Source organism: Hevea brasiliensis, chromosome 4 (genome assembly GCF_030052815.1).
Source record: "Hevea brasiliensis isolate MT/VB/25A 57/8 chromosome 4, ASM3005281v1, whole genome shotgun sequence".
Taxonomy (NCBI): Eukaryota; Viridiplantae; Streptophyta; class Magnoliopsida; order Malpighiales; family Euphorbiaceae; genus Hevea; species Hevea brasiliensis.
The window spans coordinates 20,843,085-20,864,800 of record NC_079496.1 but is presented as its reverse complement, the minus strand read 5'-3'; the positions used below and the strand labels follow the sequence as shown (position 1 = coordinate 20,864,800).

Below are 21,716 nucleotides of genomic sequence, written 5' to 3'. Positions count from 1 at the left end.
AGAAAAAAAATATATTTTTTTCTTTTGTTGAGGAAAAACGCAAACTGCATCAAACACGATCAAGAGGCAGTGGTGTACCATCTCAAACCACTTCTCCGAGGAAACAGACAAAGCCAAGTTGGCCAACCGGTAAGCTACATAATTACCATTCCTATGAACATAAGGAAAAAAGGAAAAAAGACTCCAATACCATATAAGGTGGTGCAACCCAAAATGCTGCCGAGCCAAAGCATATCACATTAATGCTTTATCATTTTCAACCAAAAGAGCAAGACCTATCCTTCCAGTAACTTAGAAACAGCAGCGTCAGAATTCAGCTTCAAATAACCAGCAGGAGGCTATACCAGGCAGAAAAAATACCTTCACATCGACGAATCCATGAGTGTTAAATTGACACCAAGGTCACAAAATCATCCCATATATTCCCCTGTCCTCAGATAACAAACTCAGCTTTTGTCAATCGAGTCTGGCCATGCAACTCCATCACTTCTCCAGAGAACTATTAAGTGAAAATTGATTCTGAAATTATTCCTTGAGCCAACAGATATGACTGCACACTTTGGAACCAGAGAGGAGCATGAAAAAATCAAAAGTGCTAATTTCATGACGGGACCAATTTAAGCACCCAAAATTCCAAATAGTTTCTTGATTAAATTCCATGCTAGTGATTTGCTTCAGATTCTAGCTTGTGCCACTTTAGAGACATCAGAACCTGTAAACAGAATTCAGCTCATTAGACATCATAAATTTGAGGAAATTCAATAGAACTCAGAAAAAACTGTGCAAAAGTATAGACAACAAATCATATTGATTTTAGGAGCAACTAATGCCATAAGGATATTCTGAAAATTTTCCTTTAAGAACCAGGCAATGATCACAATTAACAAGGGAAAGGATTGTGATCCCTGATCTGTGCTAACTTTAGGCTTTAGTTCAGTATTCTCCAGGGTCTAGGCCAAAACTTGACCCGTCAAGAGCTTTGCTGACAGTTAAACCTTAGTTTGGTTAAAGGTGTCATGAAATGAATTACTGACTAAAGATTAACTAAGTTGTCAAATGTTGCAAATGATAAATACGTTTAACCTAATATTTTTTTTTTCATAACATATTATAATTGTGATTAAACAAATAAAGAAAGGAATAAAAATGCATTTAACACACAACTCTGTGCTTCCATTCCATTTTGCAACTATATTATCACAGCTTAAGCAATACACATCTTTCCTAGCAAAGGAACAGGACAATAGTCTAAAAATAATGTGCTGATATCTTGTATAAAAACATCAAGAAAAACAACATAGAAGAAAATAACTGTTGAAACGGTCCAAATCCCTCATAGAAATATAGAAGCAATAAATAGATACGCACTTTGCTTTAGCACAACATAAAAACTATTTCAAAACTAAATAAGATAGAACCCCTAAAACCAAAGAAAAGTGAACTCACACACACACAAATACATACACAGAGAGAGAGAGAGAGAGAGAGAGAGAGAAAGATCTCATATAAATACTTGAGCAAAGCACAGGCAGCCATTAGAGGCCCAAAGGTTATGCCTAAAAACAAAAACATAAAAATGTCGAACATACATTAGAAGCTGAAGTAAAGGAGGTTAGATGATCAACAAACAAACACTGAGCAAACATGTCATGGAGGAGACAAGCTCATCCTAAATGCTTGGGAAGTCAAGGAATATGCTATATAAATCATAACTCAGGGTATTGAGATATTAACTTGAGATACAACAAAATAAAATCAACATATAAGACTGGTCTAGATTACACCACTAACAAATGATACATAAAGTATCAGGTTCACTGGTACAAGAAACAGCTGATTAAACTCATAATGATCATAAACACGTAAGCACCTAACAGCACCACATCAACAGCTAACCTATGAGAAAGTTTAAAGAACACAACAATTTAAACAACTCAACAAATAATGAGCATCTCCACCGACATGAAATATCAAGCAGATCAAGAAAAAAAAGTTAGCAATTAAACAACCTACCCAGTGCACAAAAATATTGACTAAATCAAAATAGCCACAATTTCATTGTGCCACGAAAGAATGACAAATGGAGAAATGGAGCACACATTTCCACTCAAGATTGGTATATGCTCTTGAAAAACAGTTTAAGGCAAATACCAAATCCACTGTTGGAAGAATTACTATGGCTAAGAGGATGGATGATATATCTCTCCAACAGAAAGTTCAGCTCTTCTAAATGAATATGACCTGGTCATCAACGCTTACAAAAGGATCTGGCTGCTTAATAAAAGAATATCCAAGCAATACAACAAAGCAAGCTCAACAGCAGAACAACAATTAGTTTTATCCCACAGTAGCATAACTGTTTCAGTGTTACTACTTCCCGGAGCACTCATTACTCATACGATATACCATCACTATTTAAAGTCAACATCAAATCTTCATAGCATATTCCCTCATTCACTTGTTTCTCCAGTTAAGTCTCCACTCTCCACCCTTCTATGCTTCCAATGATTGGGAACCACTTAAGACTTGAACTTGAAGTTGTACATATAAAAACAAACTCCAACAAAAGCTACAGCTAAAATATGACTGAGCTATCACCTGACCAGTCAAAGCTTAACCATCACTGAAATTTAACATAAAGGATAACACGATCCAGCAGGGGAAATGATCCTTATAGCAGCCTATGTTGCAGTCAGAAGAAAGCTCAAATCTATTTCTTGACTTTCAACACCGCAACAACCATTGATTACAGAAGGCTCCCTACCAAGTGCTACAAACAAGAGGAATTGGCAACAACCAACCATTGCAATAAAAAAAATGGAAGAGGAAAAAAGGGATTCTTGTCTGGGGCCAACAAAACAGAAGTGAAAATGCAGAGGGAAACGCAAATAAAAGTGTTTACATTTGCAGAAACTTACAGCACTTACTTGACCGTGAAATTCATTTGTGCAGCTCCATTGTTGACCATGTCCCATCAAAAAACCAGCAAACTAACCAATGATTAAGCTTCTCCCAATAGTTGGCTGCCATTCTTCTAAACAGGGTCATACATGAATACAATCCCTCTCAAAAGGGATGACAAAATGATGCTTCTCCTCAAAAGCAACCCCACAGAATAAACCAGTAGAGGATAAAAGGCAATACCATAAGTGCCAAAATTCTTTTAAGCGTGATAGATAGTTCCCTTTCAGAAGGGGAAAAAGAACAACGCTGCTTCTCGAAGGCAACCCCAAGAAAGATACCAATGGAGGAGAAAAGGCACTACTATTTGAGTGTTTAAGTCTCTAACCTTAACAGTTAAGTCCTAAATTTTCATTGCTCATATCTCACCATTGGTCAAAATGCCAAACAATTGCACAAACTGTAACAGACAAACTCAATGGAACGCCACCACATGTAAGGAGAAATCAACCAAGGGAAATGGTAAGCATCTCTATGCTTACACCAGCCACAAAAAAAAAAGTGTACATGAGCAAGATACCAGCAATTCCATGTACACATTTTATTGTAAGAATCAGCTACAAAATTAACATAAACAAATTGTAAGGCTCAATAACTAGGTTTAACGTGTCTGAATTTCATGTACCTTGCTCACCTATTCAACAAATAAGAATACCAAACTTAATAATCGAAAAAATAGAACGAATCAGTAATTTTTAATTTAATCTCTATTTGTGCAATGTGGAAATTTTCTCTGGAAGTCGCATGTGACAGACCACAAATATAAATCTTACATGCTTTTCTTTATCAAATCACCTTTTTTAAGGTCAAATCACAATCTAAATACTAATCAGACATCACAAAAGGTTTGGCCCTACATGGAATAGATAGATTAAAATGGATCCAAGTTGCTGACACCAGCTACCGTAGGACTAGAAATTGTAGCTGAGCTGAATTTAGTTGTAAGATCATATCAATTCCATATAGGTCTTTGTTTTGAGAGCCATGAGAGTTATACACACACACGCACGCACGCAAATATCCTTGAACCTATGTCCATATCTATTAGGTAGCTTCATTTTGGAAGTCCCAATAATAAAAGACTGCAAGAGTGAAAACCTTAAACAAACCAGTGTGCTTTTTACGCATCAATGTTATAAAAAAAAAAAAAAAGTGGTTTTGTAATTTTGAGCACCAACGATTCCTCTTTGCAACACATTTATGCTTGCTCGAACAATTCCCCAACAGTGATTCTTATTTGATTTCCAAACCTTAAAAACTACCCTAAAATCATTGAAGAGCAGAAAAAAGAATATTCAAGAATACATTCACAGATCTGAACAGCACCTCCTCTCAGGCCCTTCTACCTTTTGAAGGTCTAAGCCTGATAATTTCCAAACCATTAACCACCAACTATCCTCCGAAAATAACCCCCTTTTACACTTCAATTTCATTGCTCTCAGAAATTCCAGCAACCTAATTTCTAAACTCCAGCCAAAAACCTAAACTCCTACATGATAAAAAGGTTAAATAGCTTGCATCTTCACCATAATATAGGATAAGAGAACAAAGCTACTTGATCTGGAATTTTTTGAAAACAAGGAAACAATCCCTAGTTAACTGTTTTAGCTGAACAACCAAAAAGTTTTCCCTTCTGGACAATTGAAAAAATAAAATAAAAAAGAAGAGGTAGAAGCTAAAGAACAACGTCTAAACTCAATGGTACTCAGAACACATGATTCATTTACTACTCAAAGGCCAGTTGAAAAGTAGTTGTTTCCAATGTATCTTCAAGAGGCTCCCCAATCAAAGTATGAAACTCTATATAATGATCTGATTGTCTTATTTATCCAATAACCAAAAATTAACATGCAGGTTAGAGAGACATCAACCTCAATATGCTCAATGAAAATCAATTGATTCACAACTAAGAATATATTTAGACATAACTTAAATGCAGCAATCCAGAAAGTTATCTAACTGAAGCATGTATTTGTGAGAAAAGCAGACATATGTTAATATCAAAGAAAAATTTATGCTTAGCAGGTATCTGGTTCAAGTGGGTGTGCTCAAGCACAAAAGAAAAGGCTATCAACTAAGAGCCCATCAAATCACAACCACGATGGAGATTTTTGTTTAAATTTCTCCGTCAGCAAAACAAGAGAGAGATGTGCAAGGAGGGAAGGAAGGAGATGAAAGGAGAAATTGATTGAAGCTCAAAACTCCGTAAAAACTTTCATTGAGCTCCGCCTGCATTTTCACAGCAGAGTCAGCACTCAGCAGAGATCTCTCAGCCACCACGATCTTCTCAGATCTTACCAGAAATCTCAATTCTATGGGCTGATCACCAACCACCATCACAATCCCGAAAAATAATTTACAAGTTAATGTGGGATTAGAAAAAGATTAAGGTTTTGTGGAGCAATCATCTTATGGTGTTTAAAAGTTCTGACCCACGTTCAGTAAATTAATCAATGAAAAAAATCAGCATAATCCTGTTGCCATCCCACTACAGTTAAAAAGACATCAGAATCAAATACATGGATCCATATATGGATTCTCGATATTCTGCAAAGAAGCCCAACTTACAACCAAATACCTCATCACTCAGAAGCTTATTTCAAAACATAAAGGCACGTAACATATATATCGGAACTTTTTCTTTGACTCGACAAAGAATTCTTTAAGTACGGATGAAAAATATAGAGAATAACATGCATTAGAAGAAAAGATAGCAGATTTTATGCTAATATTTGCACTAGAAGATACCAAAATAGCACCCGAGATAATATGAGTTGTCATTGTATTCAGGTACAACTTCATCAAACCAAATAGAAAGTGAGTCTCCCTAAAAAATATCATGAGAAAATTTCAAATTTAAACTTAAGCATCCAATAAGTTGCAGCCCAAGATACCATTTAACACACATCTTAGCTACTTGGAAATCAATCTATCTGTGTCCTTGAGTTCGCTGCATATCGTATGCACCCCAGGAACCAGGTCCAACTCCATATTGGGGATAATTTTCAGGAGTGGCTTGCACCTGAAAATTGCATAGAAGGAATAGCAGCCAATTGATTAACAAAACACAATAATGCACACAAACTCATAAAGATGCAGTTAGATGCATGCATAGACATAGAAACACGCATCGGTATACATAAACATCTAAAAACTTACAGATACACTTTGAGATAATATGTAAAGCAGCCAACTTACAGGATTCATGCCATAGCCAACAGGATAAGGATTACCAGCATATCCAGCTTCAGGATTGCCATAGTTTGCAGTATAAGCTGCACCAGCAGAGAAAACATATTTAGAAAAACAGAAGGGGTAAAGGGGGCAAAAGAAAGTGAAGCTAATCATAAGAAATAGTAATAAATCAAGCTCCTGATGGGAAAAATGGTTAGGTGTGTGATTGATCATACCATGCAATTGTTGCAATAATATGAATAGGATATTAAAATTAAGATACACAGGCTGGACTCATCTAAAAATCAATCGAGTGCTGAACTGGATCAAAACAGTTTGTAGATCACTCGAGTCTTAAACCAGTTAAACAGAAAAAACAGGTGATATTATCAATTTAGATGAGTGATTTCCATCCTTCACTTATCAACATTGAAATCAGACATTGACTGAGTTGAACATCAACCAAAGGCTATTTAAAACAATCCAATCCCATTTAATAATAGAATCTGAGACTAAAACTATTTATCAAACATCAACATGTCCAATATGGGGCAGCAAATGAAAAGTTTGTACAACTAAGAAAACCATATGAGACTAAAGTCAAACAATGCATGAGTCAGCTCAACCTGAAGCTCCCAAGAGAGATTGTTAAGTTTCTATCCCCAAAGTTAATATTGATGAACATTAGAGAAAGTGAACTTTTTAAATTAAATTTACGCACCCCCTTCATCTCAGAATAACAGTGTGATAATTAACAAGTAACAACTATCCACATGGCTAAAAAGGTTTCCTTAGATATTTTCACATGAAGTTTTCAATTTACATTTTTTGGAATAATTTTCATCAACATGTAGGCATTCCACTGATCTTTTTTATATGATTTTCTAAGGAGTTTCATGAGAAAATATCCAGCAGAACTAGAGTTTCATTTCTTAATCGCTTCTGTAGTAGGCAACGGCAACCTCATCCTCCTCCTTCCAATTATGCATTTCTCCTTTCTTAACAACTTTTCTTTTCTATAAAAAGAAAATGTCTGCAGAAATTTCTTACTCTTAGTTCTTCCCTTTTTCCACACCATTTATCAGTGTATAAATTTCTTACATGTTTCTCATAACCAAAAACCCTCTGAATTCAATAAAGGAGCGATTTACCTGGATTACCTACAGCTGCAGTAGCACGAGCTCTCTTCTCTGCATTAGCAATCTCTGCACGAAGCTTTTCCAACTCCCGAGCCATTGCAATCAATTTCTTCTCCATCACCTGGCCATGCTCATAATTTTCTGCATATCCTTTCTTCTCATACTCAATAGCAGCTCTACAAAAAAGGGGAAAAGGATAAATAAACAAATAATCAATCCTAACAAAAATCCATACCAGAAACCTAGTTTTCTTTTACTAGCTAAGTTGCTATTTCACTGAACAGTAAAGATCAAGCAAGCGTATACCGTGCACGTTGCAATTCCTGCTTCATGCTCTCAATTTCAGCCTTCAAAGCTGGTAATTGTTGCAAATCTGCATTATATCTAGCTAAATCTTGAGTCATTGCCTGTATACGACCAGTAAGTTCCTGCCTCACATCACTAAGTTCCTTAATATCAGCACGGACATGATGAAGCTCACTGCGCATAGCCTCCAACTCACGAAGATCTGTCTCCATCCTTAGAGACTTCTCATGCAATTCCCTCATCTGCACATCCTTCTCCACATGCAATGAATCTGCAAAATGTGCCATCCGTTGCAACTCATGCTGGGCAGCTTCCAATTCCTGCTTAAGTGCAACATGGGTTGCAGCTAGTCGCTGGTTATCAGCCAATAAACCTTGAATGTCTTGGTGTTGCACAGCAAGACGCTCCTCCATTATTGCAGGATGGGGGGGAAGCCGCCTGGGATCTATCCCAAATTGGGTTTCTCTCATTTCCTCCAGTAGGGCTGGATGGGGATGGGGGGGCATTGGTCCAAGCCCTCTGCCAAAATGTGCTTCATGGATGGCAGGTGGTAGGCCAGCGTGAGGTAAGCCTTTCATTGGAAGAGGGGGGCCGCGATTTCTCCCAGACATTCTTTCTCTTAAAGATTAAATGATCTTTTAAAGTTCAGTTCTTAAAGAAACAATTCAGATGTCTTTCTGATCCAATCTGAACATGATGAAAGCGGAATAGCATAGAGAACCGTAAGTAAAAAAACTAAGCTAAACAATAAAAGAAGCTTTCACATGCATCTAAACACTTAAAACACACTTACAACACACACACATACACACACACACGTCAAACATGTAGAATACAGAAATTCAAAAGATGCACATCATACGCATAATATACAAGTTATATATTAATATTGAAACATCAAAAAATTCTGATCAAAAGAAGCATCTAAACACTTACAACACACACACACACACACACACACACACACACACACACACACACACACACACACGTCAAACATGTAGATTACAGAAATTCAAAAGATGCACATCATACGCATAATATACAAGTTATATATTAATATTGAAACATCAAAAAATTCTAATCAAAAGAAGCATCTAAACACTTACAACACACACACACACACACACACACACACACACACACACACACACACACACACACACACACACACACGTCAAACATGTAGAATACAGAAATTCAAAAGATGCACATCATACGCATAATATACAAGTTATATATTAATATTGAAACATCAAAAAATTCTGATCAAAAGAAATAGGCAAATGTTCTTTGAAACGAAATTAGCGTAGCAATCTCGTCAAACCTGGAATCAGAGTTCCCCGCGGAAGTGAACGCCAAATGTGCTTCACATCAACACCAGCAATTCCTCTATTGGGTAGCCAAGAAAAGAATCAATAAATCAAAATCCCGTAAAGACAAAGGCAAAAATCCGAGAAAGAAACACCAATCCACGAAAGGGGAACGAAAAGAAAAAGAGTGAAATAGTGTTGTTTCTTACGTAAGAAGTGAGTTTGGGATGCGAAGAATTTAAACGAGGCAATGATTTTGGCGAGAGTCTCTCTTGCCTCTACATAAAGAGAATTCTCATCGTAGAATCGACGGGAATGAAATCCTGAACGCGTTCTACAATGAATTAGGTTTTTAATTACTAAACCCTAACCTTTGTTCGGATTGAGCGGAAAAGGGGAAAAAAAAATTTGTTGTCTGAGTTTTTCTTCTTTGTTTTCTATTTGATTATTTAATACAAATTTATAATCCATTCCATGCAATTTTTTAAATGATTTTTTTCACAAATTAATTAATTATAAAAAAAATAATTATTATAAAAATTTATTATAATGTTGATATAAACGTAATTATATTGTCTATTAAACTACAATATAATTATTTATTTTATTTTTTATTTATTATTAATGTCACTATTATTGTTATACGACCACCACTACTACTATTATTATTATTATTATTATTATTATTATTATTATTATTATTATTATTATCTTATTCTTGTTACTCTCACCTCTATATCATTTAACCATTACCATTTGATCACCGTATCACTGTTATTACCTCACTTTATTGATAATTAACTACTATTGTTATTATTGTTATCATTATCACTATTATCACTAAACTATTAATCATTATAATAATTATCACTTATTATTAACACTATAAAAAAAATTAAATAGTAAAATAAAAATTATCATCATATTACATAGTTTTATATTTTTATTTTTATAATTAAATATAAAATTATAATAATAATTATATTATATTATATTATAATTTTGATTATATTACATAATTACTTATATTATATTGCATTACAACCTACTAAATGTAACCAATGTTTAATGCAATTTCTTAAGATGAATGAGTGACATATTTCTATAATATTTATTAAATTTTGTTATATGTAATTTATCTATTAAAATTAAGAATATATTTTTATGTGAAGAATTTTTATTTTATTTTTTATTAAGTTAATTATTTTTCTATAATTAATAATTTTGCAAAAAAAAGTATCAATTTATAAAAAAATTATATGATATGAATTTGTAAAATTTTGTTGAATCATCTTATTTTTTTATAATAAAATAATTATACTTCTTAATAAAATAAAATAAATAGAGTACAAAAAAGGAAAAAAAATAAAATAAAATATTTTTATAGGGATTGGAGGAGTGATAAATTGATAATGTGAGTAATACATTTTACCTGCTGGATCAAATTAAATTAAGTAATATATATACGGGTTTTAAGTTTATTATGAGTTCCGGTAATCTTAAATTGGCTTATTCCTTGACTTTGGTCATTACATCCACGGCTCCGCTACCATTGAAATAAGTCTCTGCTACAAAGTCAAAATCATGGAGTAAGTGAGAGGGGAAGTGAGCATTCCAAGTATCTTCCAAAACTTTTTCGAACATTAGGATACAGTAACCAAGAGTTCTCGAATCGAAATATTCACCTCCCATCGACTTTGTGATTACAATCTAATTTAAGAAGAAAAAGTAAATGGTCAAAAATAGAGATAATTAAATTGGACAATTTATTATCAAGAAATAAATTAATGGAATTATGAGTGACAAAAGCCATATCTAGCCTCTCCTTAACTCAGTGGTCAAATCCCCTTCCTCTTTTTCATGTAAATTAGAAGCCATAAAGGGGCAAACCATTGAGATTACTATGTTCCACTCTCCTTGAACCCATTAATCAAATTAACAGGATGTAAAGACCCCCACGAGCTATGTCACGGGATGGGAGTTCTAGCCCCGTGCGGCACCTAGGTCCCCCTTAGTCAAGGCCCTCAGGCCAGTCTCTCCCTATCTGGCAAGCTCGCATAAGCCCATATATCAAATATCTTGATTTTCAATTTCTAACATCTGATTCACATGATTAGCTCTATAGCACACACGGCCATAAGGCAAATCATTGAGAATACCATAGTGGGAACTTCCAAACCCATTAATCAAATTATCATCGGATGAAAGTAAACCATTAAAGTCACCCATATAAATCCAAAGCAAAGAATACGGACTTGCTGCCACCTTGCTTAATGATAGTACTTAATAATTTTGTAAGTCATTTTCTAAATTTATAACACATGATGATTTTTTTAAACACCTTTATTTTAAAATAATTTTGTATTAATTTGTAAAATAAGTTAAATACATTGTATTTTCGTGCTGGTAGCATTTAGGTTTTTCTTTTTTTTTTTTTTTAATTCAAGGCTTGCTTTTTTCTTTCCAAATTGAAACCTATGCTTTTAATTTTTTGCATTTTGATGATAATATAAATAATGATATTAAAATTATTGATGTGGGATTGACATGAATATCACTCAATAGTAAATGACGGTTTTAACTATATTTATCAACCAAGCATAGTGCTAAGTATGAAATTGAAAAAATAAAATTGATGTGGTATTGACATTACGTTTAGTAGAGTTTAATGTAATGTAATTAAAATTATAACATCATGTAATATATTTATCATTACATTTCTCTATTTGATTGTAAAATAAAAATATAAGTAATGTGATGTAATGATAATTTTTATTTTAATATTTAATTTATTTACAATATTAATAAAAAAGTAATAATAGTTGTAGCGATTGGTAGTCGAGTGGCAGTGTTGGTGGCAACAACGATAATTAAAGGTGATCAAGTGATGGTGTTAGCATTGGTGGTAGCAAGATGGTGGTAGTTATAGTAGTATTGATAGTGATAGTAGTGATGACAGAGTAGGAGTAGTGATGATAATAACGGTGGTGGCCGAATAGTAATAGTTGTGATAGTATTGATAATCAATAAAAAAAATTAAAACAAATAATTACGATTATATCAATTTTTATATGTAATGATTATTATATTATTTTAAATATGAGACGTGAGAAGGAATCAATAGAAAATTAGAGCTCTAGAGAAATATTCTAGAGTCAAAGCACTTTAAGTTAAGTAAAACGAAGACATAATATTTGCATTGAAGTTTAGTGAAAGTTGAATTGGTGATAGAGAAGGAATTAGTTTGGATAGAGTGGTATTGCCCATAAGTAATCATTTTAAATATCTCGACTCAATCCTTCAAGTAGATGGAGGATCTGAGGAGTATGTTAGTTATATGATTAAAGCAGGATGGTTGAAGTGGATACGTGTTATGTGATTACAAGATTCTCAATAAATTGAAAGAAAAATTTTAACGTACAGCTATAGACCGGCCATGTTATATGGTAGTGAGCGTTGGGCAATAAAGTAGTCATATGTGTCTTGTAACGAGAGTATTAGAGAAAAAGTAGGAATGGTGCAAATTAAAGATAAGTTGAGAGAAGGGAGATTGAGGTGGTTTGGTAACGTGAAGTGTAGATATACGGAAGCTCCAGTTAGAAAAGTAGAGCACATTGGGTTAGAGGATAGAAAGAAAATAAGGGGTAGACCTAAACTAACTTGGAGAAAACAGTACAAAATGACTTAGAAGTATTATACATTTTGAAGGATTTAACTCAAAATTATTTAGAGTGAAAAAAGAGAATCTAATCCCAATAATTTTTTAAGATAAAAACTTAGTTGAGTATTATTGTTTTATTATTAAATAATATAATATAATTATAATTATATTATAATTTTGATTACATCACATTAAATATAACTTTATTTCTCAAAGGGCAAAATAATAAGAATATATATATATTTTTTATTGAAATCAGATTAAATTAATTAATTTATTTTTTATTTGATTTAACTCGCGGGTAGAGGTTAAAGGTCCAGTAGGGATTGGGCCGAAGAGTGTACACGTGAAAAAGCAAAAGGCCCAGATCACTTTCTTTTTCCAATTTGCATCGGCTATTTGCAACCTTGAGTGAGCTCTACAGCTCTGCTTAAAACCCTAACTCAGAATTTATCGCCAACCATAAAATTTTCTCGCGAAAATCCCAATTCTAGCTAGAAAAAGGAGAAAGAAAATATCATGGGAACGCACACGCCAAACCTCGAGTGCCGGATGTACGAGGCCAAATACCCGGAGGTCGACATGGCGGTTATGATTCAGGTGAAGAACATCGCCGACATGGGCGCATACGTTTCGCTGCTTGAGTACAACAACATCGAAGGCATGATTTTGTTCTCTGAGCTCTCCCGCCGTCGGATTCGTAGCGTTAGTAGCTTGATCAAGGTTGGCCGCATCGAGCCCGTCATGGTCCTCCGTGTCGATAAAGAGAAAGGCTACATCGACTTGAGCAAGAGGAGGGTTAGTGAGGAGGATATTCAAGCCTGTGAGGAGAGGTATAATAAAAGCAAGCTTGTTCACTCTATTATGCGTCATGTCGCTGAAACTATGGGCATTGATTTAGAGGTACTTTTTACTATTGTTAAGATTTTGGGTTATTTTATTTTATTTTATTTTTTTGGAATTCTGATGCTCGTTTCCGTAAGTTTTTGAGTTTTACTGGGAAATTGAATAGGGTTTTAGCTATTCTTCATTTGCATTTGGGCGAATTTAATACTAGAAATTTTGAGGTTTGCTGGAAGATTGATGTTGACTTTGACCTAAACTTTAGGAGCTATTGTTTTAGAGCTTGTGAACTCATTTCTTTTATCAATGAACTTGTATGAATGACTCTGTTGGGAACTGAACTCATTAAGTTCATTTTCACCTTAAGGTCTGGTTGATTAACAAGAAAACAGTGGAAAGTGGGGAAGAATTAGAAGAAAGGGAAGGAGTTACAGAGGGAATCAAGAGGGGAGAGAGAGAGAGAGAGAGAGTGATGGAGTAAGGAATCACAAAACAGAAATTTAACTAATGAAAACAGAACAAGAAATGGTAGCAGAATGAAGAAGAGACTTCTATTCAAAGAACCCAAAGGATCCAGGTGCAGCAAGATACAAACTATCTCCCTTACACCCCAGCAGTATACAAACTGCCCCCAAGCTTACTAAGCTGGAATGAAATGCAAATTTCCATTTCATACCCACCCCTCACTCTTCTACTCAATGATATAGAACTTGGAGCTGCTGCCTCACATGCCTCCTGAAAATTACTCCAACAGAAATTTGCTGAGCCGGACAACCAGTTGTAATCCTTCCAGAATTCTCTTGCTTCCTCTAGAATACACCATATCCCTAACAATACCACCCCCTGAAATTTGGCCTTGTCCTCAAGGCTGTAGTGCAAATACAAGAGAAATAATGCAAGTAGTAGTTTGTGTAGCAACTCCATTGGTTCACGCAAGACTGAAAATATTTGCAGACCACTTTGGGTATGATTGCAATGGAATTCATCCCATTCCCTGTATGGCACAAAACAGACCCTTAACAACCCATCTTCTGGAATTGCTGCTGTTAAATTTTTCTTAGGTTCTTCCATTGAACTAGGTTCACAGTTGAGCATCCATATCATCTCATCCTCTTTCCAAGCAAGTATGTGGATATGATAAACAGAGATAATAGAAATTTGTTGTATGCAAATTTTCATAATTGCATCCCCCTTCAAAGTTGGAAGAAAAATTGCCACAATGAAATCCCAGATTGTCCACACATAATGCCAGCAACATCGTACAAGGAATTTGGCACCGAAGCAGATTGAGTTGTGAAGGAGTTCAAATAGTGAAAAGGGGACAGAGGCAAGGGTAATAAGAGAGCTCAGATAAAAGACATAAGTGCACAAATCAGACTCAAGACCCATGGAGAATGGAACTGCGAAGGGAATTTCCCACAATTCAAACCGCAAATCACAGAAAATTACCTTAATATACCTACGTCCGATAATAGAAGGGCTACTAAATTGCAGAAATATCCATGGTTCATATGTGGATGTCAAAGTTAAAGAAGCCTGACCTTCTCAGTTCCCGAGATATCTGCTCGCCATTCTAATTTGTGGAAACAGAGACAACACTGCTTCCTGAATTGATGGCAACAAATTGCTTAGTTCGGTCACGTTGCAAGGCAGGATATCTGGATTCAGTAATCTGCCTTGCTACTGATTGTAAACGCAGAGTAGGTTGGACTGGGTCTGGTGGGTGGGATGGAGGCCTTTTAAAATATTGAAGGCTGGTGTGTAGTGGGTCAGCTAGGGGTCTTTGTCTATCAAAAACAACTAGGCCTCTCTTAGAGATCCCAGAGCTTGGCCCAAGCCCTACCTCAACTCTTTCCATCGTCTTCTCCAGCCACTTCCCGAACAGAGAAGCACATAAAGCTCTTGCCCTCTCCTCGTGCAAACAATCTCTGTCCTTCCCACTGGTTAAATTTCTTGTGCCATTTTTCTTCCTTGCGTCCTTTTGCGATCTTGGTGTCGAGTGCTGTAGACATGGTGCAGCAGAAAACTCCAGTTCCTGTGTTGCTTTGGCGATGGAACCTTCGACCAACTCCGTTTTTGAGTGCATCTGATTAACATCCACAAGATGTTCCCAGGGAGTGCTATTTGTAGCTTCAACAAATTGTCAGAGGAATTCTGGTTTGAGTGTTCCCATGAGAGATGAGGGAATTGATGCTGAAGCCCATGAAACCAGTCAAGGGCAGTTCCCTCCATGCCAACTAGAATCTTATAGATTTTCATATCATCATTAGTGCCACAAATTTCAAAATATTTCTTTGCATTCGCTAGCCAACCCAGAGGGTCAAAACCGACAAAAGAGGGAAATTCCAATTTCCTAATATGGCAATCAACCTCACTGGCGGCAAGTTGAAGACTTTGATTAGCCAAACCCTTTGTAACGAGGTTTCATCCAAGGGAAAATGCAGTAATGACGTTGCCTACATCGATCATTGCATTGCCGGAAATGATGGTGGTTAAGAGATTTTCTATTGCAGAGAGCTTTGAGTAAATTTGGGTATTGTCCATGCAGAGTTTAGTGAACCCTTCATCTAACAAGGCAAGATTCCTCTCCACCGATTCTATGTAATTCTCGATTGTGATCTGAGGGGTTCGAGATGGCAGGTCGGACCAATTGATGGAGTAAGGAATCACAAAACAGAAATTTAACTAATGAAAACAGAACAAGAAATGGTAGCAGGATGAAGAAGAGACTTCTATTCAAAGAACCTGAAGGATCCAGGTGGAACAAGATGCAAACTATCTTCCTCACACCCCAGCAGTATGCAAACTGCCCCCAAGCTTACTAACCTGGAAAGAAATGCAAATTTCCATTTCATACCCACCCCTCATTTATCTACTCAATTATATAGAACTTGGAGCTGCTGCCTCACATGCCTCCCGAAAATTACTCCAACAGAAATTGACTGAGCTGGACAACCAATTGTAATCCTTCCAGAACTTTCTTGCTTCCTCTAGAATACACCATATCCCTAACAGAGAGAGAGAGAGAGAGAGAGAGAGAGAGAGAGAGATTTAAGCCACTGATGAAGCCTGCAATAAAGTAAGCTTCAATAATAATTCCCATGTGATTTCTTCTTGATGAATCTGCCACCCTTGGAACCAATTGTTTGCTCTCCAAAAAGAAAAGTTGCAATTTCAACCTTTTGGTCCTCAGGAATACTATAGTTCTGGAAGTATTTTTGTCACAAACTTGATCCATGATCTAGGATTCACCCCTTCAAAATTAGGCAATTCCATTTTTGGAATTCTTACTCCTAATTATTCTTGAAAAGCTTACTAGTATGACTACTTTCTCCAATTTCTTTCTGTTTAGGAGTGGGTTGCCATTTTTGAGATTAATCACAGGAATTGTATGGGTTGATCGACTCTTACCCGTGACATGTATAATCTCCATCAAGTGCTCCAGTTTCTATTCAGTTCTCTTCTGATTCTGATCTCTCTGTTGCTGATTCTCAAGCTTCATATCTTCCATTTTTAAGCATGCTTTCTGAGATTCTCTTCGATATCTGTCATGAGATCTTGCATCCTCTAATCCATTGATTTCATACATTAGTTAGAGCATTCTTGCATTTTCGTGCTATTGCTATGGAAGCAATAGTCTCCTCTAGAACTGCCTGCTTTGATACCACGATGTTGGGACCTAAACTCATTAACCTGAGTCGCAAGTTAAGGCCCAATTGATTAACAAGACCATAGAGGAAAGTGGGGAAGAATTTTTAGAAGAAAGGGAAGGATTCACAGAGAGAGGAGAGAAGAGAGGGATAATTTCTGGATTTTCATCATTTGATGATATGTTACAACTGATGCATTTGTTTATGCGAAGCTCCACCTTCTAGCTCAACTAGAGAATCTAATGAAAAATGCTACTGCCTCTAACAACTCTCGTATAGATATAGACACGCGCGCGCCCGCGCTCATGTGCTTTTACAATTCATTTCCATTTATCTTCATTCACAACATTACATATTTCTGAGGATTTAACCCAAAATCGTTCAGAGTGGAAAAAGTGAATCCATATAGCCGATCCCAAATTTTTGGGATAAAGGCTTAGTTGAGTTGAGTTGAGTTTATCTTCATTGACAACATGCTCATTGGCAGCAACTTCATTGCTAGATTATAATTCCATTAAAAAAAAAAATAAACTTTCTCTCCCTTCATTCCTTTTGTATTAAGACAGTATGAATTTAGTGATTGTTTCTCAGTACTGTCATGTGGCTTTTGCAGTTGTGCATATTATGAGTTTGAATAATTATGATCATACTAGGGTAACTGTTGCAATTTTTTAATTGTTACAAAAAAAACTTAGGAACATTTCATGCAACAAAGGTAATTGCTATTTGTATTTTAGTTTAACGGGTAAAAAAAGCCAAGTATAAAATAAAATCTCTGAAGAGCATGTCAATTACAATTTTACCCTATCATTTAACACATTGTATTGAAATCCTTCATTAAACAGAGCAAGAACAAGTATATATGTTCGTTCGTATTCTAGCCAAGAGCTTATATGTCATCTAAAACATTTCCTTTGGATTTCTTAAGGTACTAGCCATATGTCTAATTAAAGCTTACTGTACAGGTATTAAAATGCTAAACAATTATATAGCTTTTGCATGCGTTATGCATGTTTGATTAGTTGAATGTTGTCCTTTTTTTTGTTGGAATCATACACACTTCTTCCCTGAGATCCTGTCATCTCATCAATGCCAGAGATATGTGTCTCTCATGATCAAGTATTCGAATTCTTTCAATTATATGTTTAACCAACTTAGTTACTTATCTCAGGAATTGTACATCCATATTGGATGGCCTTTGTACCGGAAATATGGTCATGCTTTTGAGGTGAGAATTTATTATACTTTTTTTTCCTTGTGGGATTTTTTGTTAATCTTCTTAATTGATCTTGGTGACTTAAACTGATTCATTTGCAGGCATTCAAAATCATTGTAACTGATCCTGATTCAGTTTTGAATTCTCTCACGCGTGAGGTTAAAGAAATTGGCCCTGATGGACGGGAGGTAAGATTTGTTCACTAAAATCTTTTGACACTTGTGATTTTGATCACTGAGGCTTTATGTTTCTGTATAGGTAACCAAGGTAGTGCCTGCTGTGTCAGAGGAAGTCAAAGAAGCTTTGGTGAAGAATATTAGGAGAAGAATGACCCCACAACCACTGAAGATTCGGGCTGATATTGAAATGAAATGTTTCCAGTTTGATGGGGTTCTTCACATTAAGGTCACATTTACTTTCCTCCTTTTTTGTTTGGTCTCTATTTCCTTTTCTCTGGTTTGTATTCATTCAATTGACCATGAAATTATTGTTCATTGTGTATTTATTGTTTAGTTGCAAGGCAATATTCTGTTTCACAAGTTCTGTTTATTTATTTACTTCACAGGATGCAATGAGGAAAGCCGAAGCTGCAGGCAATAAAGATTGTCCTGTGAAAATAAAACTGGTTGCTCCTCCACTTTATGTCCTTACCACTCAAACCCTAGACAAGGTTAGATTGTTGCTTGTTGAAAAATAGAAAGCCTTCTTTACTTATAAAATGTTGAGTTTTTATTAGATTGGCCATGCTTTGTGCATATGTCTTCTTTAGCCTATGCAAGTGTCATTAACGTGGTTAAATATTTAATTCAATTAAGTAACATAGGTGGAGATCCAGTGAAAGTATAAAATCCTGTACTGGCACATGCTGGAATCAGAAATATTATATTATTGCCTAACTTTTTGTTATCTGCAGTCATTACTTGGCTTTAAGAGTGGAGTGCCAGCAAATGCCTGGCAGTTCCAATATGATCTCTTATGACACACGGTCAAACTAACTGTAGTTCTTTTTCTATAGCGTACTCTGTTTATGCAGATGTGCTGGTTATGTATACTTTGCATCCCTTGCGCTATCACCACATATAATGTTATTTTGATTCTGCTGAAGGCGTGATGCGATTAGCTAGGCTGTCAAGGACAGTCAAATAACTTCTTTGCCTCACATTTTTTAATAATTTATTTTCTGTTTTCAAATCTGCCTAGGTCATGAAATAGTTTTTTCCTATTTAAAAGTAAATTGCTATGTATGCTAGTTAGCACTGGGCCACTGGCCAGGTTAATTAGCCTGACATCCTGTAGCAAGAATTAAAAGAACTCTTATTAACTAGTCTTTCTATCTTCTAATTGATATGAACTGTTATCTGTTTTCTTTATCTCTTCATTGAAGGCAGATGTCAACTCAGCCACTGTTCCTTGATGATAATCCTGTTTATCTTTGCTCGATTCTGTTTAATGCTTGTACTGTGTTTGCTTACGAAATTTGAAGTATTGAAGCTATTAGCTATCCACTTTCCTGCAGTTATGGGATATTGCAAGTGGCTTGCCGTGCCAATGTTTCTGACGAAGTGTTGTTGTTGCTATTGTTTATTAGGAGCAAGGCATATCAGTTCTTAACAAGGCAATTGCTGCTTGCACCGAGGCAATAGAGCAGCATAAGGGGAAGCTCGTTGTGAAGGAGCCACCGAGAGCTGTGATTGTCTATTTCTATTTGTTTAAATACCTAGTGGAACTTTGGTTCTTTCAGAACACAGACACACACATATATGAAGGATTTCAATCAAATAATTCATTATTATTATTATTATTATTATTATTATTATTATTACTACATGTTTGTTATTTGTAATCCGTAATTTCTTTTTGGGACTTGTCTGACTTGGTGCATTGTTTTAGGTGAGTGAACGAGATGATAAATTGCTTGCGGAGCACATGGCTAAACTACGAAATGACAATGAGGAGGTTAGTGGTGATGAGGATAGTGAAGAAGAAGAAGATACAGGGATGGGAGATGTTGATGTGGAAAACTCAGGTCCTGGCATAATGGAGTAAGTAAAGATGGTCACATGTTTTTGTTTGAATCCAAATTTTTGAACAAGCATTATGGCGGTTGTAAAAAACTAATTGCGCATATTGTATTGTTGAGCTGTTTTTTCCAAAATACTGGATCATTGAGAAGGTTTTAGTGGAGCATACAGGGTACCTTAATACTATTGTGCAATAATTGTCTTTCTCCCTCCCCTTGGTTTGTATTGTTATTGCCCTTGTCTTTTAATGATTAATTTCTTTACATGCGTGTTGGCTTCTATTATCTTGGCTTAAGATTTTCAAATGTGAGACGCTTTTACTGCTGAACACCTTGGAAGGTTCATAGTGTTACATACTAGTGAACGGTGGAATATGATATACCAGATTACTCTCACGGTTCTTCGTGTTATAAACCTGAGAATGCCATGTTGATTAAGTTGACAATGGGCGTGTTTACTTGTAGATGATTGTGCTAGCCTTTAGAAAATCCTTTCTTAGAAATTGGAACTTGGAGACAAGAATCAAATTTCTAGTTATTTTAAAGTAATAGATGATTGGCCCAAGATAAGCTAATGTAAGGTAATTATTGGGCTCTTGGGTGATTCTCTCCCTGTAGAGGATGTTTCAGCCCTCTGGGTGTGCTGGGTTTCGAGTCCGCTGCCCTCTGCACATCTTCTTTTCTTAGCTTTCTTGAGTCGGGTGCCTTCGTCCTTTGGTTTTTGACTGGAGCCCAAAGTGGGAGAACTTCTTCTTCTTCTTCTTCTTTTTATATATAAATAATAATTATTGAAAATTAATTTTTTATTTTCGCTAGCAATAAAATATTATTTTTATTCAATTATGATCATATGCGTAAACTAAATTGTAAATAAAATTTCCAATTAAGGTAAATCTTATCAAATTAAAATAGACGTGTGCGTAGCAATTATGTGCGCAAACTAGGTTTTTATTAACAATTTTAAGGGTACATTTTTTTCAATTGGTGTATTCATAATTTTAAAGCATGAATTAATTTTTAACGAAATTAAATTTTGACTGTTAAAAAGAAGATTTTTATTCGATTAACTGAATTAAATTTTTTTATTTATAATATATAACAATTATTTATTTATTGGTTAAATGTATTCATCGTGTATGATAAATTAATTAATTCGTTGCTTAAATGTAAATATATGTGACACACTACACTTTCGTTAGTGTGGTGTGATGTTGAACGTGCGATTTATCATTGTTCAGACATTTTATGGCAACTTGATATCCCTCGTGAGATTTCTTTATTGCCTTCAATCGTTGAGATCCTCACAACGGCATCATAAAACTGATTCCCACATGGCTACCCTCTTAAACCTCAACTCTAGCCAGCCGGTGGTGGCTCCCACGGGAATCCATGCAATACCCTTATAGCAGATTCAATTTCCCACACTGAACATA

The 21,716-nt window shown here is 35.4% G+C and overlaps 2 protein-coding genes across 5 annotated transcripts; one reads left to right on the top strand and one right to left on the bottom strand.

The window, feature by feature from the left end:
• LOC110633348 (protein FLX-like 1) lies at window positions 1-9,335 on the bottom strand. 4 transcript variants are annotated; one of them, XM_058145562.1, is made up of 7 exons: window positions 9,103-9,334; window positions 8,908-8,972; window positions 7,581-8,267; window positions 7,287-7,450; window positions 6,160-6,236; window positions 5,856-5,983; window positions 1-712 (listed from the first exon to the last, which is right to left on the bottom strand). In XM_058145562.1, the coding sequence occupies exons 3-6, from the start codon at window positions 8,189-8,191 to the stop codon at window positions 5,891-5,893; spliced, it is 945 nt and encodes a 314-aa protein (XP_058001545.1). In that variant the 5' UTR covers window positions 8,192-8,267; window positions 8,908-8,972; window positions 9,103-9,334; the 3' UTR covers window positions 1-712; window positions 5,856-5,890. The 4 variants fall into 4 exon arrangements, with proteins under 4 accessions (XP_058001545.1, XP_058001546.1, XP_058001547.1 ...); XM_058145563.1 differs by having other exon boundaries at window positions 5,868-5,983; XM_058145564.1 differs by lacking the exon at window positions 5,856-5,983 and having other exon boundaries at window positions 9,103-9,335.
• A 3,572-nt stretch (window positions 9,336-12,907) lies between these two features.
• Window positions 12,908-20,547, top strand: LOC110633349 (eukaryotic translation initiation factor 2 subunit alpha homolog). The gene is made up of 7 exons (XM_021781918.2): window positions 12,908-13,457; window positions 18,219-18,275; window positions 18,365-18,451; window positions 18,522-18,668; window positions 18,829-18,933; window positions 19,852-19,950; window positions 20,154-20,547. The coding sequence occupies exons 1-7, from the start codon at window positions 13,074-13,076 to the stop codon at window positions 20,307-20,309; spliced, it is 1,035 nt and encodes a 344-aa protein (XP_021637610.2). The 5' UTR covers window positions 12,908-13,073; the 3' UTR covers window positions 20,310-20,547.
• Window positions 20,548-21,716: the final 1,169 nt, after the last annotated feature.

Bases quoted from the DNA above. Each gene is read 5' to 3' on its own strand.
- LOC110633348 (XM_058145562.1), bottom strand. From the start codon at position 8,191: ATGTCTGGGAGAAATCGCGGCCCCCCTCTTCCAATGAAAGGCTTACCT. The intron at 7,451-7,580 runs GTATACGCTTGC...CCTTTTTTGTAG, and splicing joins CAGGAATTGCAACGTGCACG to AGCTGCTATTGAGTATGAGA. The intron at 6,237-7,286 runs GTAAATCGCTCC...CTGCTGGTGCAG, and splicing joins TGCAGCTGTAGGTAATCCAG to CTTATACTGCAAACTATGGC.
- LOC110633349 (XM_021781918.2), top strand. From the start codon at position 13,074: ATGGGAACGCACACGCCAAACCTCGAGTGCCGGATGTACGAGGCCAAA. The intron at 18,452-18,521 runs GTAAGATTTGTT...GTTTCTGTATAG, and splicing joins TTGGCCCTGATGGACGGGAG to GTAACCAAGGTAGTGCCTGC. The intron at 18,934-19,851 runs GTTAGATTGTTG...ATTGTTTATTAG, and splicing joins CCACTCAAACCCTAGACAAG to GAGCAAGGCATATCAGTTCT.